This window comes from Sceloporus undulatus, chromosome 4, assembly GCF_019175285.1.
Source record: "Sceloporus undulatus isolate JIND9_A2432 ecotype Alabama chromosome 4, SceUnd_v1.1, whole genome shotgun sequence".
Taxonomy (NCBI): Eukaryota; Metazoa; Chordata; class Lepidosauria; order Squamata; family Phrynosomatidae; genus Sceloporus; species Sceloporus undulatus.
Genome location: NC_056525.1, coordinates 177,411,044 through 177,436,947, shown reverse-complemented (window position 1 = coordinate 177,436,947; position 25,904 = coordinate 177,411,044). Strand labels below are relative to the sequence as shown.

Here is a 25,904-nt window from a genome sequence, read left to right as displayed (position 1 = left end):
AAAAGTTTCTGCCATTAGAATTCTGGCAAAGTTAATATGGCTGTATTTACATTTTCCAGTAGCTGAGAAACATCAACTTTTCCCCATCCCAGAGAAGTATTTTCTTTCCATCACTGTTACTGATCAACTTTGCTAACCGAATTTGGATATTGAATTTTGAGATTTCCATTGCCAGTACAAACTTTATAGCAAAATAATCAGTGCAATGGGCTGGACTGATACAGTCAGCCCTCCGTATTAATGGATTCTTTGTCCATGGATTCAACCAACTGCGGTTTGAAAATATTTTAAAATATATATAAATATAAAATACAAATTCTAAAAAAGGAAACCTTGATTTTGCCATATTATATACGGGACAACATCCTACTATGCCACTGTATATAATAGGACTTGAGCATCCATAGATGTTGGTATCCACTGGGAGTCCTGGAATCAAGCCCCTGTGGACCAACCCTCATGGTTGAAAAGTAAATGAAAAGTGTCTCCCATTAACCACCTTGCCTTCCTGATCCAATGATTATCACTTGCTATTCCATGTGACAATCCTTTGAAACAACCTACCCTTTCCCAAATAATTCATTCTGAACATGAGTGTCAGATTCCAAGTTCATGTGCTCTAGTTTGTAGTTGTAGTTACATTCACAGTATAGTTACATTGTAGTTACAGTACATTTACAATAGACCCATTGAAATCAATGCAACATATGTTAATGATTAACTTTCCAGGGCCTGGTCTAAGTATGACTGGCACATAACAAAATATTAAAGGAGATGTGTATGCTGTTCTTTTGGGACTGCTGATTTATGAAACAAGTGACTACATGTAAGCCTGGTTGAGCTGTACTCCATTAGTACTCCATATGTTTCTGCTGGCAATTAAGTGAATAGTTTTTGATATCTACAATAGCTTGGAGTTGTTACTTCCACAAAGTTGACACTGAGCAGTAATCAGTATATTCCAATAAAGCTGTTCTGGTATTCAATGATAAAAATTTGCTAGCTCAGAGGACATGCCAGATGCCTACGTTAAAGTAACTAGGAAATAACATCTTGGTGGAAATTATAGTTCATATGAAGGAACGATTTCCCTTCCATCTACATTTTACAGGCTTTTAGATATGTCAGTCTCTCAGTATTAACATTTTCATAAATATAATGCACAGAGAAATACAATAAAGCCAATCTCAAGTCAATAAAACTCACCAGCCTTTTATGTTAAATTGAGCACAAAACATTTGGATGTGTGTGACTATTAAAGAAAAAGGAAATGATACCAGAACTGAAGCATTTAATTAACACCATGAGGTCACAAATTGACTAGCATCACTATTATGCTCTGGATAAAAGGTTTCTGAAATGTTAAATGTGATGTCTGGAACAAGAATTGCCTCCACATCTAATGAATGGGCTTAAGCAAACCCATTTATTATTCTCTTCCCAATTTTCCAAGTGTGACAATAGTAATAGTAGCTATGAGAGATAATTACTTTCTCCCATAGCTACTAGGGATCTGGGGAAAATAAGCTAGTCTCACTTTCTAGTAGTTCTTGGAATGTAGATGTTTATTTTATATTGGGTGCAGAAACTCTACCCCAATCTATAGGGTATTCTTCCGTTCAGTTAGATGCCAAGGGACTATAGAAAATGGAGACAAGATCAGAATTAGTCGACTCTAACTCTACTTACAGTTGATAACAGCTGTGTCTTCCATTAGCCACCTATCCACCATCTTACAAGTCCAATGACCACCAGCTTCTATTCCATGTGAAAATTCTTTGAAAAAACTTCCCTTTTCCAAAAGAATCCATGCTGAACATGAATGTCAGATTCCAAGTTCATGTGCTCTAGTCTGATGCTGGGACTAGAACACAGATTAAAAAAAATCCTCTTTTGGACTACAATTCCCAAACTCTTGAGACTACAATACCCAGAATCCACCAGCCAGCATGACATGTGGGGAGACTCTAGAAGTTGCCATCCTTCCTAACTCAGTCACCCCCTGTACCCCAACCTTTCCCAGGCTCTGCCTGCTTGCACAAATAAACATAAGCATTACCTTCTTAAACTTAATTATCCTGGCTCCAGGCAGCAGCCTTGTCCAATTTCTTACATCCTCTTGCTTCCTTTAGTTCCTGAAACCATAACTGCATATATTCATTTTTAATGTTATAATCCTGCATGTAAAACATGAAAGAATAATGCATTTTGCTGCCAACATTTTCTCTTAATACACTCAGGCCCAAGAGCTGCTATGCCTTGCCTATATTTCCTTTCAAAAGCTTGAATCTCAAATTGTGAGGAAGTTTTGTACTGTTCGCATATTGTCTCTAACAACATTTGGTTACAATGGTACAATATATTTGTTGATACACTAGGATATTCAAAGAATCGTGTTTGCGGCCTTATTAGGAATAAAAACTTTGCCATTGGGGTCAGTTACTTTTCATACAATGTTTTGTCCGTTTAATATTTATTTGCACATTGTATCAACGTTTGCCCGTTTTTGGCCCATATAATATCTATGCAGGCTTCTCCAAAGCTCAGCCTGGGTTCATGTGGTTTCTAGGTGAAAACACTTTATTTATCATATCAACAAGATTTAAAAACTGTCTGGTTGTGTGTATATTAGTAAGACATTATAGGCAAGAGTAAAACTCTTTATGGATGATTGTGTACACAGTTCTTTCCCTTATTTCCAAGCTCTGTCTTTGCTTCTTTGGACAGCATTTTTTCACTTAAACCTCACATCTGTCCTCCTGGAATAAGGATGGCAAAAAGTAGACAGCCAGATGTTGTTAGACTTCAACTCCTATTAGTTCTGGCCAGCAGCGCCAATGAGGACGAATGCTGAAGGCTGTAGTCCACTAACATCTGGAGGGTTGCACTTTGTTCTCCCTGTTCCAGAAGGTTCCCTTTGTTAAAATTACCTATAGCTGTTTCATATGTGACTGTTGTAAAGGCCTTGTGTATGGGTGTTGTGTGCCTTCGAGTCATTTCTGACTTATGGTGACTCCAAGAAGATCCTATGGGTTTTGTAGTTCAGTGAGACATAAGATCTCTCCGGCTGAGAATTCTAAATGCCTCTCCCTAAATTGCAAATCCCAGAATGCAACAGGAGGTAGCCAGAGCTGTAAAAGTGGAATAGCGGCACTATAAAAGTATAGTGCGGTAATCTCATGAAGATGAACCATGGTTGAGCAGAAATTCCAGCTTTGGCCTTCAGGTATCCTAGTCCAATGGCCAAACCAGTACATCACCAGAGCTCTTCAGTATAACAGAGATGCTATAAAATTGAAAGATGCCTGTAAAGTTTGAACAATTCAGACACCCCAACCTAGTGTAATCCTGTAGAAGTTTCTTTCATAAATGTAGAAAGAATGTTCAGTGATAATATAAAATTGCACTTTCAACACAGAAATGACTAACACGCCTCCAGAAATAACTTCATTGCATACAGTTTAAACTAAAACAAGCATTGGCTTCAAAAGCGTTTTAAAAGCAGCTGAGGTAATATTTGATAAGAGCAACACAATGCAGTCCACAAAACCATCTTTGAATGCTGAAGTAAACATTGAGTGTTGGGATCAAAGGCGTCCTGGTAGCTGAACACAGTTAACATGGAACATTTAATTCTGCCCCTGCCATGCAAAAACACCGCCAAGAGACAAAGAAAAATTAATTTCCATTTTTCAAACACAGATCAATGTTTATCTTAACACTCGAGGTTTGAGGAGCAGAAAGATCTGAAAACGCTAGCAGTTACACTAGCAAAATATTTTACAAAGGTAAGGAAACTTTGGCTCTCCAGATGTTTTGGCTGACAATTTGTATCAACCTCAGCCAAGACTGACAGTGGTAAGAGACTGATAATCCAAAACATCTGGCAGCCCAAATAGTCTGCTATCTTTATGATATTGTTTTGTTTCTTCTGATACTTACTGTGATTATATTTATTTATATCCTGCCTTTTTTCCAGTCTGGGTCTCAGTGGCTTACAAGGCTTAAAAGAGAAACATTTTTAAAATTTATATCATATAAAAATTAAAAATAGAATTAAACGAACATATGGAACATGTATAACATATTAAATAAATAAATATATATATATATTAAACTGTCAGATTTCTCTTATTATATGTGTGTGGACCACAGAGGAACAATTTTATCCAACAAGAATAAGCTTGCCAAAAACAATTCAGTGAGAGTTTTTGTTTTGTTTTGAAAAACGTCCAGACAAAACAATGTCAGGAAAGTGTTATCCTTTTATCACACCTTTCATATATGAAAAATTAGGCCTTAACAATGTCACTTGGTTCTTGTTTCCCTCCAACTCCACAACTGAGAAAGGGAGAAAGAGGGAGAAATGCAGCAACCCTTCTTCTCCATTTTGTTCTTACCTGAGCTGTTTCAGCCCCAGGGCCTTTTCACATTACACTATGGCCTGTTACAGACTGCCCAAATAAAGCTGCTTCGGGTCTCTTTGGGGGTATGCTGTTTAAATGATGCATGGGTCCTAAGAGTCCGGAGGTTGCGCCAAAGCCACACTCCATCCCTAAGCACTGGAGTGCAGCTTTGGTGCAGCTTCCGGATTCTTGGGGTGCATGCATCATTTAAACAGCATACCTCCAAAGAGACCTGAAGCAGCTTTATTTTGGCAGTCTGTAACAGGCCAATGTAACTTTTTTAAAATTCCTTTTTAACTACCATGGGCTTTATAGTTTCATAAGGTGTTTAGAATTCTCTACCAGAGACCTCTGGTGCCTCCCCAAGCTGCAAATCCCAGGATTCTGGTTGTTTTGGTCTTACATGTTATTTTAAATGGATGCTATATGTTTTAACTGGTTTATGTGTTTTTAGTTATGTGTTTTTAACTGATGTTATGCTTTGAAGTTATAACATCATGACTGATGTTATGTTTTTAACTGATGTTAACTGTTAGCCACTTCTATTCTCCACCTTGATCCATGAGGAGAGGCAAGTAAGAAATACTAATATTAATAACAATTTAGCTATGGCAGTCACACCCTGCCATGGCAACATAACTATATAAAGTGCTATAATTATGTAGTGTGAAATGGCCTCCAGTGAAGTCATCCTTCTCTGCCATAAAATACAAGGCAGGGAAAGTGCTTCCCCAGAAGGAAAGGACAGATTGTCATCTACCAGACCATTATGTGAGAAGCCTTAGTACTAATTTTCTCTCTCTTACTCCAAACCTTTGCCTGATGAAAAGGGAAAGGGGGAATGCTTCCTGAGGAGCAGGAGGGAAGAAATAAAGGTCTGCCACCCCTCTCCAAATTGCTTCATTTACCCCTCTGAGGAGGAAAAGCAATTAGAAACACTGCACCAATAGTAATGACTACTAGTAACAAAGATGGGGGGGCATAAGGGAGAATTCCTTTTTTGGGGAGTACAAGACCTTCACTAATCTCTTGGCACACATAGGATCTAGTTCTTTGGGTGCCATTTTGTGACTGCTGAAGACATGTGAAGCCAATGAACCAGGAATGGAGTAGAAGGTGATAAGTGAATGCAATTGCTTGCATTCCCCACAGTGCTCAAAATGGTGTCCTGTGAGACACAATGAGATATGGCTTAGTGAGTGAGGACAACCATGTTCTTCTCTCCTGTCTTGATAGCAGGGAGGTGAAAGAAGTTATAGATTGACAGGTACTCATAAGTGTCCTTCACTTCAGTGCCAGCTGATTTTCTTGCTTCAGGAGTGAAAGCCAAACACAGGAACCCATGCTGAAAAAGGCCATCATTTTGAGGAATCCACTTCTATGCCACCTTTGGAGTTGACATAGTCTTAATAAAGCAATGGTGCAAATAACTACCTAAATAAGTCCAGCTCTCCTGCAGAATAAATTAAGTTGTTGAGAGAAAACATACACTCAACAGCTCAGGTGTAAGCAACCTCAAAATGGTGCTGCTTACTAACCTGGCAGAGTTGGTCAGGAAACTGAGAAGCCCTTTCCCATGGTGTAATACTTACCAAAACATATTGCCTGTCAATGAAGTGGAGGTACTTTAGAGAATTAAAGCAGGGTTGGAGAGAGTGGTTCTAGACTAGAAAAAGAGCTGCAGTCGGGACAATGCAGTCTTCTAGATACTACAACAGCCATCACCCTAACCAACATAGTCAATGGTAAAGGACGAGAGTTGGATTCTAGCAATATTTGGAAGGTCAAACATTTATCCCTCCCATAAATAATGCCATTATAGATTGGGGAGGGTGGGAATGTTGATAACTCTTCCTCTTGGCTGGCCCAGATGAGCTATTAGAGCAGATAGGTTGCCCCACTCCGCACCTCAGATGAATCTTCTGGCTTCACAATCCCTTTCTTTGGCTGCCAGGAGTGGGGTGGTGATGGGAAGAAGGAAGTGAGTCTATGTTCAGATTCATTCTATAATAATAATAATAATAATAATAATAATAATAATAATAATAAATACCCCACTCTTCAGCCAAAAGGCTATCAGAGCGGCTTATAAATTGTTAATTAGACATTCTAGAAGATGGAAAGAATGCAAGGATCCAGACCAGGTGCGGGAATCATGCAGCCCTTCAGATGTTGTTGGACTGCTGCTTACAGTAACCCTAGTCAGCAAATCCAAAGGAGGAAAATGTTGGGAATTGAACCCTGACATCTGGAGGGCCACATGAGTCCCACTCCTGCTCCAGAGAGGACTGCCACTCTAGCAACCCCAGTCCCCTAACATTTTGACTTTCAAGATGGATAACTTGGTTGTGAAAAAAGTTGTAATAAATGAATGCACATATTCTCCTTTCCTCTATGACTGACACTCAGTGAGAAAGAATGAAGATACATGTCCCTTTCTAACTCTTTTGATCCTTGATCAATATTGTAGTTACTTTCGATTCTGAATGGGCCTTTCGACCATGGTGCTTTTGCTGAACAAAATAGTGTTTTCTCTCTGTCTTTCAGGTCAGTAGAAATTATAGTGGCTTTGCTTTGCTCAGTTCAAGCAAATTGCATTTACCAGCAACCCCTCCTTTCTCCTTCCTGGGCAGGGTCAATCTAATTAAGGTAACAATTTTCTTAAGATCACTTAAAGCTCTCTTTGCTTCTTAACGTTCACCTCATCTTACTGGAAGAAAAAAAAATGATTCAAAAGATGGAGAACCCAGGGTCAGTTTGTTTTGCTCATCAGATGTGATTAAAGACTACCCCCTGAGATAATGACATTACCTGGGTGATTCTTCAGAAGAAAGATGAACATTTGCAATGGCCGATCTCCACATCATCTGATTTATTCTCTTACAGCCCATTTATATTAATCATCATGGCCCTGGCACAGTTGGTGACGCAATGGCAGTTTTGATCTTTGCATCTTGCTTACATTTTGCACTTGCTTGATTTTCTATTATACACAGGATGGGGGAAACTAAGCATTGGTCCTCAAAAGGGGGCTTGCCTTGTTATCTGGAGAGATGTTTTAAAACATAAATATGAAAATGAACCTGGAGGAGTTTGGCTACTAGTGGTTTGAGTGGGGAAGAATGTGATGCTTAACCCTTTGAAAGAAAAACAGCTTGTTGGCAAAGTCCATGTGGCTTTCCTCTTTGCAGGATTCCAGACGTATAATTTATAAAGGGTAAATTGGAGACTGAGATCTCTCAGAGGGAAAGCAATACAAAGTGCAGAACTGGGGAATAAGCAGGTCCATTGGCTCCTCCACTCAGAATCACAGCCTTCCAGAGCTGTTTTTCATTTTAAATTTTGTAGGGGCTTCTTTGTATGCATTTTGGTGACATTTTGTCAATTCCTTCATTGTCAAAACTAATGCGTACCCTACTATCACATGATCTAGCCTATCCTTGAAACAGGGAACTGGACCAACTCATACATTCCTTGATAATTTTTAAAAATCCTACATTTTCCCCTTGCTAGCTTCAAGATTTGATTAAAAGTAATGCTGTTTTGTGTTTTTTTCTGGCTATTAGCAGTTAGCAATCTGAGTTAGTGAGCACACATATGTATTGTATTTATTACCGTATATATTCAACTATAAGTTGACTTCATGTATAAATTGAGGGCAAGTTTTGGGACCAAAATTTGGGATTTTGATATGGCTAAGCTGAAGGTAAACACCCTTCTTCCCCCTTATTGACCTGTGTATAAGTCAACCCAGGTGTTTTGAGTCAATTTTTTTTGTAAAAAAAATTCTACGTATACACGAATATATATTATATATATCAGGATCTTGGTGAAAAACTATTGCTTAATTTATAGAAATTGCAGTTCTAATTTTTGTCATGTTTACTTTAGGTCATATTTTAAGCAGATGTAAGCATATTTATAATTAAAGGGTGACATACAAATCTATTCAACCAACAAATTTTGTGACAATAATATATCTAGCATGCCACTCAATCCCTATATATAAATATATTAGGGCACATTCACTTCCAATAATTTGTTGAACTGCCATTGTAATACACTTTATAGTGTACACAGTTGACCCCTACCAATTCGTTCTGTATTTTTGTCACAGTAAGGGTTCCTATTTCTATACTTTTTATTAGAAAAGATAATACACAGTTATTACTGATGAGCATAACAATGGTCAACTATAGGGAATTTTTTTATATCAGAAATTATCAGTACAGGATCCTTCTGCTTTGTGTGTGCAGATGTCAAAGGGCAGAACTAGTCTAATTAGTATTTGGATTCCACTATTGGGCTTTGTTTTAGACTGCCACCACATATGCACTGTATTTCATTAAAGCTGCCATTGTAGTCACCCATAATGCTAAACAGCTTCAGATAAATATTTCACCTCTTGAGCACTATAAGCAAGTGAAAAGCGGGGTGGGGGTGGAGTGATTTCTGGCTGTGTGTTCAAGTGGTTTTCCTCACATATGCATATGCAAGCTTAATCTGATTAGGTCCCATAACCCTGAAGCATTTCCTTTTAAAACTGATTGGAGCAAAAAGGTCTTGATGAAAAGGGGCTCAGTACAAAGAACGGATCTTTTTAAATGGCAAAGACAACCAGTTAGTAAACCACCAACTCAATTTACTTGAGAAGAAATGTACATTTCACTACTAGGGGAAAACGTATCATGCAGACTTTGGAAGGCATGGAAGACTTAAGGGATGTACAGAATGATTTGCGGTAGATGTGGTACCTGCATTATATATTCAGTTGTAGTCTTTAGAGATATCTACAATTCTAAAATATGAGGTATTTCAAAATACCTACTAATACCTCAAGTAATTTGTCTAATAGTTATTTCTGACTTCTTATATTTGTCTCAATGTTAAAAAAACATTAAGCAACATTAAATAAAGAAAACAAATATCTTGTCAAGAGGCAAGACTCCTGGGCCAAGAAAAGCTAAGGCATACAATATATACTAAGAAGGACTAAAATTGATTGGAAACTACTTTACAATTGCTGTTCATACTGAGAGTATAAAAATGTACTTCACTGAGAAATTATGACTGAAATCCAGCAGTTACTCCCAACTAGAATGAGCCCACTGAATCAGTGGAACATTAGTAAGTACTGATTTATTCAATGCCCATTGAGAAAAGTGGTCCACTTTTGTTGGGACTAACAACTGGATTTAGACCAGAGTTGTGAATAACGTGGCCCTTTGGAAGTTGTTGGACTGCAACTCCCATCAGTCCTAGTCAGCAAAGTAAATAGTGATGTACTTTGGGGACTGCAGCCCAATAACTTCTTGAGGGCCACTCTTTCCACATACCTGATTTAGGCCTTAGATGCAAAGTAAAAATTATAGTTATACAAAGGCAGCATGGGAACATAGTTTAAAAATGAGAGATTCTTATTCCAGTTGTAAAATCATTTTTATTGGTACAAATATACATTATGAATAAAATTCCTTCAGCCTGTATTTTAAGCAGATGACTGTGAATATGCACATAGAAAAAAGCAGAATTGCTTTTACAGACAAAAAACTACTTTTCTTTAGAAGAACAAGTTTAAAGTTAGAAAGGATGCAGAGAGACCCTAGGTCAGCCTCTAGAAAATACCAATACCAATAAGATGTACATTGCTCTCATTCCAATCAACAATATACATTTAACCTATGGATGTGGAAGCACAGCAGGTTATTAGTAATTCTGTTTTCTTTGTTGTGCTTTAGAACAGTACACAAATGTAAGAGATTGTGTTTTTATATACAGTACAACAAACAAGAAAAATGTCTCCCAAGGGTGAATGTAAAAATCATATCCAAGCATCTAATATATATTATTTATACAAATTCTTTTATTAGTGTGCTCTATTGATATAATTACAATGTGCAATTGCATTCAGCAAGAATATATTTATAAAGTAAGTTGCGTGCAAGTTTGACACATTTACATTCAGCAGTACAACACCTTTCCTGCTGTACAGTGTGGGTTAGTGTAAGAAAATTTCCAGTCCTTTTGCTTGGTTCCCCCTCCCCTCCTTCGCTTGAAGCCCTAATGCAAGGCATTATTTTTATAGCTGCTTCATAGAAATTCAAGTAGAAAACATGGAATAGTTGCTGGCTTTAGCAAAGGCATGAAAAGGAATATCTAGAACCATACAGGTCAGGTGAAAAAAAAACAACCAACAACCAAAGTGTCAAATTATTGAAATTTGATTACCAGTGCAACCATTGATTCTTTTTAAAAGCTTTAAAATGTTCCTCTATAAAAACAGCTGATGAAAAAGAAGGGTAGTTGATCGTTCCACCCTTATTAGAAAAGACTTTGCACTGCCAAAGACATGACCAACCAACTAAACAAAAATAAACTCTTTGTCTGCTTCTTCTCCAGAGTCACTGGACTTGCTTCCTTGCTGCCCATCTTTACTCAAAGACCTCTGTTTCTGCTCCTGGGATTCATAGGTCTGGTGTCCTGAGCTTCTCTTTGGACCTTGATAAAAAGAAAAAAAAACATTTAGTTTACTTGGCAAAGACCTCCAATCAGCTATTCATTTGCCGCAGACAAAGAATAAGACAGGAAGATCTATTGTTTTACTCAGTCCCTGAAAATCAACCTAGGAATTCTGTGTATCTGTGGCTAATGGAGTTGAAATTTTATTACTTGTATTCTTGCCCTTTGTTTCTGGTCCCCACATGGCCAAGAAGGAGAGTGGCTTCTGCCTGCACTGATATTCCACCCTAGAAGTGGCATCACTTGGGGGATACAGGGAGTGTGGACCATACTGGGTGACACTCCAAAAGAGAGATGACACCCCATGGGGCCTTCCTCCCACTGTGGGGGGTGCAGTGCTGCCACCAGTGCCCAACCCTTCTTCTTTGCTGCTATGGCTCTTTCCCTGTGGAGGAAGCCAGAGGAAAAGGAGGAGGGGTGAGCATGCCACTCTTGGGTTCGCCTCTGCATGGCCCCCTCCTCATGAGGAAGCCATGTAGAGGCTGAGGAGGGGCAAGCCTGGTGCTGCGGGCTTCATCTCTGTGTGGCTTCTTTATGAGGAAGGAGCCATGCTAAGGCAAAAGAGAGTCAAGCCTCACTCCCCTCCCCTGTTTGGCTGCCCCCGTACAGTCCTTAGGGGGTGGGCAGCTGAGCAGTGGGTGACACCAAGCCTGGGAACACCACAGCTCTCTAAATCATCTTAAATGAAAACAGAAATAACATCTGAGCCAAAATGTAGGCCTGTGATTCTAACATATCTTCCCTTCTCCTGTATGATTTTTAATATTGTTATCTGATGAAGAAGCCAATGAAGCTTCAAAATCTTGCACAATGTATTTTTTGTATTTTGGTTGGCCTATAAAGTTATAGCTCTTTTGTGGATTTTAGATTCTGTGTATCTTAAAACATTTCCCATTTTTACTAACACATAAAGCTGCTGATCTAGAGTAAAAAGGTCTCATATACAGCAACGGGCATTTCACAGTTTGCACAGCCACTTTATACATCACTGCCACTTTGGACAGGGGAGAGGAAGAGAATTGATGCCCATCTCGCTGAGATGATTGGCACTGTCAAAAGTCACACAAATTGTGTTGGATGATACACACGAGGTCCTAATTCAGCAATAGAAACCATTCTCTTATGTCTTTTGGTCATGTGGTTCTTGACTCAGATTCTTGTCCATGTGTAGCTCAAGAACAATTATTTCATTTGCGTGCTTTTATGTTTGTGGTGGGGGCGGGAGGAGGAATCCCAAGTTGAAGCCAAAATATGAGGGTGGAAATACACTACTGCAAATTAAATAGACCTCATAAACAGGACTTGTTTATATTATAAACTGAAGAGCAACTATTTAAATAAACAAATTATTATACAAAAACTTGATAATGACAGGACATTGGCAGTTTTTAAATAAGTGAAAGTCAGCCGTACAGTTATTTTTTAATGGGAGGCTTATGCAGTATCTAACTTAATGCCAATTTATTACAGCTGTACAGACAAATGATACCTCACCAGGATAAATTGACTGAGATACCACAATCTTCTTATGTTGCACACACTGCAAAACCCATCTCATCATTGACAAAAGGTGGGTAAGTATGAAGCTGTAGCTTTTGCCAGTGCCATTTAGAGCAAAATCATTACTTCTTATTCACCACAGATAGAATGCAAGTTATGTGGATTGCACAAATCAACAATTACACCAAGCACAACCAGCAATTTCCCCTAAGACAATAATTGCAATTGCTCTTGCTTTTCTTAAAGGTCCAGTGACTCTCATATACAATGAGGCATATTGTCAACAAAACCACAAGCTAAATTCTTCCATATTTAGCAGCTGCAGACATCTTCTTTTCCCCCCAGTTTCAGTGTCTACCAAAAAGAGAATTCCACTTTATTCATTATTAATGAGAACATATAAACTAGAAAGCTAAATTATAAGATTGAAGGAAAACAAGAGAAGGGAGTGAATGAAAAATAAAAACTGAAAAATTAGATGTAAAAGCTTGACTGTTTATTTGAAATTCATTGCACTTAGGTAACATAGCTCATTGATAACAATACTGAATAGGTAAAATACCATAAAATAATCATAAAAAACTCAACAGAAGGACTGCAAGCAAAACAACAACAATAACAGCAACTCATTATTTTAATATTTTGCTGGCAATTATTCTGTTCAGTACAGAAAGCTGCAGAGATGAGAAATGCTTGTAATGTCTCATGTAAAGAGGGCTGGATGGCCATCTATTGGGGATGCTTTGATTGTGTATTCCTGCAAGGGGTTGGACTGGAATGCCCTTGTGGTTTCCTCCAACTCTATGATTTTATGAAAGCTAAAAAAATGATTAAAGTGTAATTTCCATGTCAGTTGTATTTCTCCCATTCACTGAAATTCCTATGCTGTAAAGTATATATGAATTACTCCTTTTTTATACAATGGATATTTATTTGCACATTAGAACTATTGTTCCTGGTCTGTTTTAGCCTCAAAAGAAATGTGTGACTTGGTAGTTAAATTTGTGAGATGCTTAGGGGAAAATGGCACTTTGACGGATGGTACAGAATGATGAGGCAATATAATATAAAGCATATAATGTTGAAGGCCAATCATGAACCCAAACCATGAAGTCTTTCACTCTTTGTAAAATGTTCTTTAGTTATTGGCTGATGCCCATGATGGGCAGACACAGGCATAGCTATGCTAACATTTTTTACCAACCAGCCAGAACATTCATTCAGTATGGAGATGACTAGTAGGCTTCGGTGCTCTTCTTTTTTGAATGTCTTAGAATCATAGAATTAGAAGAGACCACAAAGGCCATCCAGTCTGACCTCCTGCAGATGGAAACTGGAAGCAGAAAACACTGGAGGACTGTCATATGCTTCACATATGCTTCCATTATAGAATCTACCTGTGTGATCTGTGATCTGATGTGCCAGTCTATCTCCTGCCACTTCTCCTTTGAGAGAAACATTTGGAATTGCTTTGTCTCCAGTCACATCCCAAGATGTTCTAAGAACTGTATCACTCCCAGTTAACTCTTTACAAAGCTGTGTTCCTGGAGTTGTGCCACCTCTAGCATGGTCTTGAGTCAGGCTGATACTATGACACCCAACTTCAGCACAGGATTAGTTTTGGTGAAATAGGGGGAACATTTCCCATCCTCTGGAACACCCTCCCACAGGAGGCTAGGCTGCCCTCTCTCTGTTTTCCTTTTCTTGGCAGGCAAAGACGTTTTTGTTCAAGAAGTCTTTTAATATGTAACTATTGACAGGGAGGCTTTTAGATTTATGTTAGATTTATGTTTTTTTAGCTTTTGTATTTTTAAAAATGTATACTCTTGTTAATGAGATTATTCCCCACCACCACTCCCTTCTCCTTTTGTGTCGTGTCTTTTAGATTGTAAGCCTGAGGGCAGGGAACCGTCTGACTAAAAAAATTATGTACAGCGCTGTGTAAATTTACAGTGCTTTATAAATAAAGGTTAATAATAAATAATAATAATTTTAACTGTAGTTTTAAAAATTGTTAAGTTTTTAACCAATTTTATTTGTGAGTTGTCTTGGGTTCACAGGAGTCAATTTTAGATAGCACTACCAAATGCTCTGCAGAGTGAGGGTATTCTGAAGAACTGCTGAATGCCCTCCTGTTCAATGCATAGATGATACACCTCTTATAACACAATTATAAATGTATGAATATACACAGTTATAAATATACAGTTATGAAACTAACGGAATTTGTTAGCTCTTGCCAATTCAAAAATGTATAATTGTTAGATATTAACACCTACTTTCTCTGCAGCAACTTGATTATGGCCTAGCAAAATGGAGAGATTTAAAATAGGTATGGCAGAACCTTTTAAAAAGCATACTTGTTTTAGGGAAAGCATGTAAGTCATTACATACAATAACACAAAACACCACATCTTGAAATCAAACAAAATGGAAAGATGAGCCAGGCTTCAATATATGCAAAGCAATCTGAGAAAAGCATGAACACATATGGCTTCAACCCACACAGCTTCCTGAAATTACTTCAGATACAAAAGAGTATCTATCTTTTTGTTTTATTTTAGGCAACATTGACAGGTTCTACTCGAAGTTCTTAGGTTTCAGATAGTTTTCAAACTGCAGTAAAAAAAATATCAATGATTCATTTACAGTGGACCCTCGATTTATGCTGGGGATCTCTTCCGGACCCCCCCCCCCCACGTACAAGAAATACCGCAGAACCTCCAGTCCCATTGTTTTCAATGGCTGTGCACTCCTGCATGTCGTAATGTGTGCACACCACTGGAGTGCACACCATTCATTTAACGAGGCTTGCTGTTCATGTGCTGTCAAGTCTGCGTATAGCGAGCCTGTATATGGCGTGGGCACACTGTATTATCTGCTAAAGGTCTGCATTGTGATTGCTGTAATACTAGTTTGAATGCAATGTTATTTTCTAATTTTTGAGATTTTTTCCAAATCTACACTGAGGAAGCTAATCTGGCATCAGCTGCATGTGATTGCTTTTGTTAGGTTCACCATATGATGTTTCAGAGTCTTAATTTATATTTTCTGAGAAAATGAATAGATTCAGTCTAACAATGAATGCGATGTTAACTTGGGTGTTCCAGATGTTTTGGACTTCAACTCCCTGAAGCCCCAGCCAGCTTGGCCAACTGTCAGGAATTCTGGAAGATGAAGTCCAAAACATCTGGAGGATGAAATTTTGGGAATCACTGGGTTATCCTGTGCTGACATTTTCTTTATAAACTAATCAGTAACAAAACATGCTAAAACTCAAATCAATAAAAATTTCACACACTCAAACAGCCAATGCTCATCTCCATTACTAAGCATTATCCGAGGACTGCTCTGGTGGTCACAGGGCCAGCATGACTGCACCGAATGTGTTACCTTCTCACTGAGAAGTGGTACTTATTTATCTACTTGCATTTGCATGTTTTCGAACTACTAGGTTGGCAGAAGCTGGGACTAGTGACAGGAGCTCACCCCATCATGCAGCACTGGGGCCTCCAACTGCCAACCTTCTGATCATCAGAATTGGTTTATTAACCACTAAGACACCGCAACCTTAGTAATTATAGGAGCACAGCATTAATTTCACATGCAAGAAAAATTCTGCTAAAAATTCTGCGACACAGATTCCAATCATATAAGAAGAGAGAAATCCCAGAGGTGTAAGTGTGGTCCAGGAAAGGAATTGTCATGGAAACATGGCTCCCTCTAGCATCCTTGAATCATCACAAGGGGAGCGGATTTCCTCCCCAGGAACGATTCAGGGATGCAAAGGAGGGAGCAAGGATTGAATTATGATTAAGGAAGCGCGCCTGGCATTCAGACATGCGCACTTCCGCCATATTTGAGTGACACTTGAGCCATGTTGGAGTGATGTTGGAGCTAGGTATGAAAATCTTCTTTGACTGCATAGATCATGAAATCTATGGAATGCTTTTAAAGAAATGGCAGTGTCACTATATTTGATAGTCCTGATGAGAAATGTGTACTTGGGACAAGAGGTGACTGTTACAACAGAATGTAGGAAACAGAATGGTTCTCAATTGGCAAAGGGGTCAGCAAGGTTGCACCCTATCACCTTATTTGTTGAACTTGTATGCATGTATCATAAGAGGAATGGAAGAGGCTCAGAAAAAGGAGGAGTAAAGCTAGGAGGAAGGAACATCAACTATCTAGGATATAACCACCATAATACTAGCGAAAAAAATCAAAGACTTGGAACAATTCCTAGAAAAACCAAAGACAAAAGTGCAAAAAGAAAGTGGTGAACATAAATAAGACAAAAATAATGGCAACCAAGGATCTACATAAATTTAACTCAGACACCGAGGAAATCAAAATAGATAACGATTTCCCATACCTTGGATCAAATATTGAACAGAATGGAGAATGCAGTCAAGAAATCAGTAAAAGACTAGGAATGGGGAGGGTAGCTATGAAAGAACTATATAAGATCCTAAAATGTACAGTATATGCAGGTTATACAAATGAGCGCTGGAGTTAGAATTGCCCATGACATTGTATTCCCTGTTACCATGTACAGATGTGAGCGCTCGACAATGAAGAAAGTGGATAGGAAGGAAATGAACTAGTTTGAGATGTGGTGCTGGAAAAGAGTGCTGTGGATACTGTGGATGGCCAAAAAGAAAAACAAATGGATCCTTGAACAGATCAAGCCTGAACCAAGATGATGAAACTGAGACTGTTGAACTTTGACTACATCATGAGAAGGCATGAATCATTAGAAAAGACAATAATGCTAGGAAAGACAGAAGGCAGTAGAAAGAGAAGAAGATGCCAGATGGACAGAGTCAATCAGGAAGGTCAAGGGCCTGAACCTGCAGGACCTGAGCAGAAGAGTTGAGAATAGGGGACTTGGAGATGTCTCATCATCCACAGTATCACGATTAGTTGGGGTCAACTCAAGGGTCATTAATGGCAACACATGTATAAAATCTTACAGTATAGCATCATATAGATATTTTATACTTATGGTCACACTGTAGCACTTATCACATAAAGATTTAAACACATAAATAAACAAAACATAATAAAACTTAATTGTATATTGTATCCAGAAAGAAGTGATTCTGTCTGTCAACCAGAATTCTACCGTATAGTGCTCAGCCTAGGAACAGCATAGAGAGAAGCTGTATGAATATGTGTGAAGCAGTCATAGACTGCTTGAGTCTTGTCAGCTTGAGGTGGATTTTATACTGTGTTTGGTACCTCATTAGCTAGTCATTAACCAATCAGTTTATAAGACTTTGAATATTTTTCCTTATCCTGGCAAATATCTAGAAGTAAAGAAACTTCAGAATCAACAACCACTAGACTCTCCATTTAACTCTCTGCTCAGAGTTTTACTGTGTGCACTGTTTGCTGTCAAGAATCAGTGACCACTGATTTCCAAACTGTGCATCTCTGTCATCAAGCATGACTTAAGATAATTATGATGCTGGATTGCATCTGCCTCGCTTCTTGCTGTTTTCTTTAGACAATCGTCCTTATGTTATGTCATGTTTATAGTTCACTTAGGCATTATGCCCAGACAGCTTGTGGTAAACCATTTCTGTAAATAGGAATAATGTCTTTAACCTTTACAGTCATAGTCCAGTCAAAGTGTATACTTAGCTTTAATACACTTTACTATTAATAAGAAACTTCAGAGCTTTTAATTGCCACAATTCATAACTCATAACTTATATTTGCAGCAAAGGTTCAGGAAACAATCAAAATAGCCCAGAGATGGGAGAATAGATGAATGTTAAGTAAGCCACAAATACCTACACTGGCTGCTGGTCTTCTATGGCCAAGCCCTAAAACTTCCTCCCTTCCTCTTGTCACTTAGGCGCCAAGCAAACCTCCCCCCAAAAAAACTTGTGTCCAACTAAAACAGGGGTGGGTATAAATTGTGTGTGTGTGTGTGTGTGTGTGTGTGCGAGAGAGAGAGAGAATGGCAAGGGAGAAGAGCCAAGAGAGGAGAAAATAGGCAAATGTATGAGTAAAGAAACTTTTCATTTAATAATCCAAGTGCCCATCACTATGTGAGCAATAAACACCCAAAAGGAATATAAAGAGGTTCACTGAAGTTCATTTTAAATAGTAATAATAATAATAATAATAATAACAACAACAACAACCAGAGCAGGGGAACTAAAAGAGTCACAATATCCCCCTCACCACACACATTCCATATGTGTGAATAAGGGCAGTGGGGAATAAGGGTGGTCAGGGGAGGGAGACACATAAGCCTTTCAGCTCTAAAGGGCCTGATGTTCTGTCTGCCTAAAGCAATCTCACAGAGCCAACAGATCAGACACACCCACTCCATTCTCTCTCCATTTTTTTTCTTCCTTTTCATTCTCCTGCTCCTAAAATCCATGAGGAAGCAGGTAGCCACCACAGATCTATGTGATGCTACCATTCCAATCCTTCTCCTGAGGCCTCCTACTGTATTATATTTGGAAGAGAGCCACTCCACCCCCTAATAAATTTTAATCATATGTACCTCCTAATTAGTAACTAAAATAAATGTTAGAGAGTAATGATAATTTCAGCATTCATCAGGTAGTCTATAGAGTCTGCCCACGTTAGGTCAGGGATCTAGTAGATCAGTAAGTTAAATTAATTCTCACATTCCCCCAAACTCTGTTATATTTGCTACATGTACTATTGAACCTTCCATCATGAATAACTTGGAAGGATGCAGATTTCAGATTTTGGAAACTGATTATTTTAATCAGCAACATCCTTAACTTTATTTGTTTATAGCATACAATTTAGCAGCCATAATTATAAAAATGCAATGTTTTACATATCCTGGTATTTTGCATACCAAGCAGCCCAAACAAAGATACAGGAAGAAGATGTAATATAGAAATAGAATTGTTATTTTTAAAAAAACCCTATTTTTTTTTAAAAAAGGAAAGAACAAAGGGATATTGTCTGTTTTTCTGCCCAAGGAAAGAAATTGTGCTGGCCAAATCATTGTATGCCAGCAGTGGGTGAGCCATATCCTAAAGTGGGATGATGGAATGGATGTTACAACATCCATGGCTTCCTTAGCAGTGCTCCCACAAAATTCTTCCATGATAAAGATTTGCAAACCCTTCTATTAACATCAATGAAAGCTTATATAAAGCCCATATGCAGATAGTGGTGTAGAGGAGCACGAGTAATCTACTGTCTCTGACTGACAGTTGAAGATGACAGATTTTCACCACTGATCCCAGCTGTTAATGGGATTTTCATATCTGGGGTTGGGTTAGGGCCTGGAAACGGGGAACAATATCTAGGGGACAAAGATCCTGGAGGAGACAGGAACTCCCCACTTCTCAGGGACTGGAGCTTCCCTCCATTTCTGCTGTAACTATTTGCATGGTGGCTGCAGGTGATGAAGAGTTATCTAAAACATTTTGAGGGAACTAGTTTGCATTCCTGAGCAGCTGATGGAAGAAATTTAAATACTGTATGTAAGTGTAACCAAGAGTGTTTTGTTCTCCAGAGAGACAGAGTGCTAGCATCCAGAAGTAGCCAGCATGGAAAGTACTGCAGAGGGACTATACTCCAGGGGAAAAGGAAGCCAAGTTGAAATCAAATAGGCTAGAAGTTGGACAACCAATGGGTTACGATGTGCCTGAAGAAACTTCTTTATTGCTAGGTCTAGGATAAAATAGACAAACAGCCTAGAAACTTTGGATAAGCATGTAATTCCATGTTTTCACACCCTAGGTGCTGCTTTTCAAATCCTTGCGTAAAATAAAAAAAACGTTTTTGGTTTAACCCTGGTCTGATGCACTGATTTGTATCCCTTATCTAGCTGACTTATACTACTCAGTATAGAAATGAGGTCATTAACCAAGTCATTAACACACAGGCCAGGTCATTAACATACATGCTGGAAAGGGTAAAAAGGTAATGGCATTCCCCTTTCACAAGGTTGTCAAGACTGTTGGGGGCAGTGATCATCTCTGTTACTAAGCCAAAGAGCCAGCATTGTTAAAAACAATTCTGTGATCTTGTGGCTAGCATGACTGCACAGAACACTATTACCTTCCCACTGAAGTGATATCTATTTATCTACTTCCATTTTTACATGCTTTCAAACTTCTAGGTTGGAAGAAGCTGGGACTAGTGACAGGAGCTCACTCTGTCACATAGCACTTAGGCTTCGATCTGCTGACCTGCCGATTTTGCAATCGTTAATCAGCATCTTAACCAATGAGCCACCGTATCCCTTATGCTGGAAAGGATAATGTCCCCTATACTAAAATGCTTCATTAACTAAATACTCTGCTAGTCTTCATGAAAACAGAGCTGTATTCCAGGAAAAAAACCCAAGTTACCTTCCACACTTCATACATTATATTTTTTAGGTGGTACACGTACAATGTTTTAAGTCTACATTTAAAACACCAAGGTGGCAAATACATAAGTCATCCTAAAACACTTGCCTGACTCTAAATCAGCAAGTACTTAGAAATTTATTTATTTTGAAAACACCAATATTGTCTCTTTATTAATGTGTGTTACTGGATATAAACTTCACTATGGCCCGGTACAGACGGGCAAAATGTGGCGTGGCGGCGACAGTATTAGGGTTAGGGAGAATGAACCATGCAGATGCTCCCTAACCCTAGTACGTATTCTGTACATCAAAATGGCAGTGCCCTGTACACAGGGGTACCGCCATTTTGACGCAATGGATGCTTAGCGTCCGCAAGTCTTGGCGCACTTGGGCATCACAAGTGCACCAGAAAAAGAACCCACTTTTTGTGGGTTCTTTTTTTTGCTGGCGGGAAACCGCACACTTTATCCGCTGTGGCTTCCCGCTGGCGGAAAAGGAGGTGCCGGCAGACCACCCTTTTTGTATCCCGCCTAAGTAATTTTATAAGGTCTTTCCAGCATTTTTTTTCCCATTCAGCAGATAGAACAGGGTAGGTAGTTTTTGACTAGTGTTCAGATCGCATTTTTGGCAGGTACCAAAGGCAATGGTGATTCACATGGACATGTAAACAAATTTTAAAAATAATTCGGTGAATGAAACAAAGTTTGTGTACACTGAACCATCAGAAAGGACAGGAGTCACGATCTCTGCCACTGAGGTGAACAATTTTGGATTTTGGAGTATTTCAGTTTTGGATTTCTGGATAAGGGATATTCAGCTTGCGTGTGTGCGTGTACGCGTGCTACATAGAAACCTGATCATTATCAGTATCCCAGCAGGTGGGAAGAATCATACTAACTTTTTCTTTCACTGCTGGAGTCCTGAGGTAAAACTATCCTCTGAAGCTGGTAATTGATACCAAAGGAAATACCAGTTTCAAAAGAGACTTTGTCCTGAGGATTGCAGCAAGGAAAGAAAAAGTTAAATTCCACTTCCTGCCTGCTGAGATCCAATAATTATCAACCATTCCAGCTGATATTATCTGCATTTCTAAGGGGAAACTGTCTCTATATATTAAAGGTGAAGATGCATTTTAACACCATGCATTTAGCTCTGTTAGTAAGAGGCATTTGGCTCTGTTACTAAGAAGGAAATGGATGACAAATAATGGGAAAGGAATTCTACCTATGGGAGAAGATACCAAGTTAGATTAAGAGATTAGAATGATAAATATATTCATTATTAGAGCATGCAGGGCATAGTGATTTGAGTGTTGGACTAGGACCCTGGATGACTAGTGTTCTAATCCCCGCTTGGCTATGAAAACCCCACTGGGTGACCTTAAGGAAGTGACACTCTCTCACTCTAAGAGGAAAACCATGGCAAGCCTTTATTTTGAATAAATCTTGCTAACTCCATCCCCCATGATAAGGTTGCCATGAGTGGGAGTTGACTTCAAAACATATAACAGCAACAAATACTCATGACTGTGATCATATACTTTGTTCATGCACAAAATATTTTTAAAATTTGTATAAAATGACATGTCCACTTTGAACAAATATTCATGACTATGACTTTGACCATTCTTGTCTTTTGCCATAATCACAGCCATGCAGGGTGTAAATTGTTAGTTTCCAATGCTTGAGAAATAATGGCTAACATCTATACTTTGCTATCTAACATCTGAGTTTCTTTCCTCTTTCTTCCCAGTGTTCCTCTCTGTGGCACCCAAACCCTTGCATGATTGCCAACTCTCTGAATCAGGTTTTCAGTATGCAGTGTGGGGTTGCAGGAGTCAGGAGACTTTGCTAATTATAGACAAAGCACTGGATCAAGTGCATGTACATTATTGGAACCTAGCTATTAACATATAGAACTGAAAAAAATGCATAAATGAAATACATCCATATTCTTACCTTCTTGTGAAAGAGAACGGATAGCAGGCTGAGGACTGGTCTGACCATCTTTTTCTTTATCAGAAGGAACCCTCTTTAACAAAGGTGGAAGCAGAGCAATTTTAGGAGACCCTGGACCAGATGGAGACTCTGGAACATCCTCTGTGGAAACATAAGATGAATACACAAGAATGCAATCTATTCATTTCCCAGGAATATCATCTATATAAAACTGCTTAAAAATGAATGGGAGCTTACAGAATATAGACATACCTCAATTAATGTAGACTTTGAGAATGAAACTTATGAGCACATAAAGTTTATAAAGGCTTTTGAGCACACATGGCTAGAAGTGAGTTCTTTACCGCCCTCCCCACTCAGTGGAAGAGAAAAGCATCCCAGTGGCACCAGCCCACAAACCAGCCTTAAATCTGTAGTGATGAATCAGCTCCCTATCTATGGAGCTTATCCCATGGCTTATTAAATTAATTTACCTCTACCCAGGTTAAAGCTTAATTCGGGTGGCATCCTGATGTTCAGAAGGGTGCATCCTCGCTTCCAGGAGTGCTTATCGTGGCTCTTTTTGGCTCCTGGAGTTTTCTGGCTTAAGAAAATGGCCGCTGGAGCGCTCCTGGAAGCGGGAATGGACCTGGGCTGTATTCAGGTGGCAAATTCAGCAGCGAAAACCTTCTGATAATATCAGGATGCCACCCAAATTGAGATTTAAGCCAGAGAGAGTTAAATTGATTTAGTAAGCCATGGGATAAGCTCCTATGCTAATGAATCAGACATGAGACTAACTCTTTAGGTTGTTAACAATGGTTTCCTGGAACTAAAACATAGTTACAGTGTAGAACAGATTAACTCTAGCCATGGAGAGAAAGAGAGACAAAAAGTGGTTGTAAGGGATTCCCAAAACCCCTCTCAACTCAGCAGAGCATAGGTTGACCTTTGTGTTTAGGTTTTCATTGGCTCACCATGACCTTTTCAACAGAAGCCTTGGAGAACTGTACTCATTTAGACTGCTACAGTGACACATAATAAAGGGGAGTGGGTGGGGGAAAGCAAGGAAGATAACCTTGCATTTGGAAGAAGCCTTTAAGTGGTCTATAAAAGGTTCAACATGTTTACTTATACAAGGCTTACATGAACTGATTGTTTCATTTCACACATACATATTGTTAGTTTTGAATACAAAGTTTCCTGATGCATGCTGAACTGCTCTAGTTTTTTGTTGTATAGGAACAACAAAAATATTTTCATATTATTTCTACCACTATAGAACTGCTTTATAAATGCAGATGAACAGGTGAGGAAGGCTGCAATAAATATGTAATGTCCAGAAACACATCTATTTCATTAACTAAGGTATAGCTGTACAAATATTTTTAACAGGTATCTTTTTTTTTAAACTCACTTGGCAATTAGGAGTTTGATAGTTTGAAGCCTTAGCAAGATTTACAAAATCCCTATTCATATATTAATATTGAGAAATTAGGTCAAATGATTCATGCAATCATACACAAGAGAATTGTAGTGATCCTAAGGACCTCTATACAGTATTACAATGCAAAAGTTACTAATTAACATAAAATACTTAAGTGTTTAGGGAATCCTTTTGTATTTCATAATTTACCATTCAAATCCAATTTCTAGCATTTGAGAGATTAGTTAGGATTAGCAGAAAGGAACAAGTAAAAATAACACTGAATAAAACCATCTTTTGTTAAAAAAACAATTGCACTAGGCATTTAACAACTGCATTAAGAATTTAACAATTTATTTTTCAGTCATAAGCAACTGCGTGAAGACAAGTAAATTCTAGTGTACTATAAACTACTAATGGATAGTAGTTATAGAAGGTTTCTCACCAGTACGAGAGGCAGATCGTGGTTTCTGAGGAACTGTTGGTCTTCCTGCAAGGCTTGGCTTTGTTGACTGAAGGGGAGGCTTTGGACTGGTAGATGTGCTGGAAGAACTTCGCATTCTTGCCCCAGTTTCTGTCTTTGGTTCTGTTTTTGTAATTTTTTCAGATGAAGCTGTGCTGGCATCACCTTTATTCAGAGCAAATCGGTTCTCTGGAGATGACTGATGAAGTTTTGAGGCTGAAAAAAAAATAACCCAAACAAATATTGAGAGTTTGAAGTCTGCTGTTTTTGTGTGCTTTCAAGTCATTTCTGACTTAAGGCAAGCCTAAGTCAAACCTATCATGGGGTTTTCTTGGCAAGATTTCTTCAGAGGGGATTTGCCTTTGCTTTCCTCTGAGAGTGAGAGTGTCACTTGCCCAAGATCAAACAGTGGGTTTCCATGGCTGAGCAGAGGTTTGAACCATGGTCTCCAGAGTCCTAGTCCAATGCTCAAATCACTACACCACACTGGCTCATTTGCAGTTTTTCAATTAAAATAAAGCTACTTTGCCAAAAAAAAAAAAAAAAAATTCAAGTGAAGCATCCAGTGTGTTTTATATCTCTCTGCATGAAAGGGAGATCCTGTACATTATTTCCCAGAGAGTTATCATTAATGAACTCATCATTTAAAATATTTATCTTCAGGACAGACCAGGGAGGTTACAGAGATGAGCACTGACCTGCGATGTTGGGCACACTTTTGGCATCGGAGACTTCAAAAGTGCTCTTTTTTCTCTATTTAAAGTTGCATTCCCTAATGGAAGGGAGGCCCTTACTGAGAGTATCAACTTGCTTGGCATACTTTTGGCACTGGAGATTTCAAAAGTGCTCTTTTTTCTCCTTTTAAAGTTGCATTTTCTCCCCATGATATTGTTGGTGTTATTCGGAGTTAAGATTTTATGGAGGGATATAATCTTGACAAAATGTATTTTTGTGACTAACACAGACAATTCCTCCCCCCCCCTCCTGTTTGATTTTTAACATGTCTGTCTGATGAAGAAGCTCATGGACATGTATTTGTGCATTTTGGCTGACCCAGTAAAGGTATCACTGTTTTGTGGATTTTCAATGTTATTGTACTTTGCTATATGGCTACCCTAGGACACATTTTTACATATGCATATAGTTACTCATGGGCCATCACTCACTCTCTAATATTAAAATTTCTCTCAATAACCTATTATTTCTAACCATCAAACTAAAAGTTACCAAGTCATTTTCTGCAAAGGGGTTTCTAATCTTTCAGAAATGTTGGTAGTGATCTTTCTAT

At 38.6% G+C, this 25,904-nt stretch overlaps 1 protein-coding gene across 4 annotated transcripts in view; it reads right to left on the bottom strand.

Moving 5' to 3' along the window:
- Positions 1 to 9,826: 9,826 nt before the first annotated feature.
- The window catches only part of CARMIL1 (capping protein regulator and myosin 1 linker 1), a 193,970-nt gene continuing 177,892 nt past the window's right edge, over positions 9,827 to 25,904 (bottom strand). For all 4 annotated transcript variants that reach the window (XM_042461443.1, XM_042461446.1, XM_042461444.1 and 1 more), the window contains 3 exons: positions 24,599 to 24,832; positions 22,749 to 22,889; positions 9,827 to 10,904 (listed from right to left, as the gene is read on the bottom strand). In XM_042461443.1, the coding sequence (XP_042317377.1) occupies positions 10,768 to 10,904; positions 22,749 to 22,889; positions 24,599 to 24,832 (512 nt within the window). In that variant the 3' untranslated portion in view covers positions 9,827 to 10,767. The remainder of the gene's footprint in view (positions 10,905 to 22,748; positions 22,890 to 24,598; positions 24,833 to 25,904) is intronic.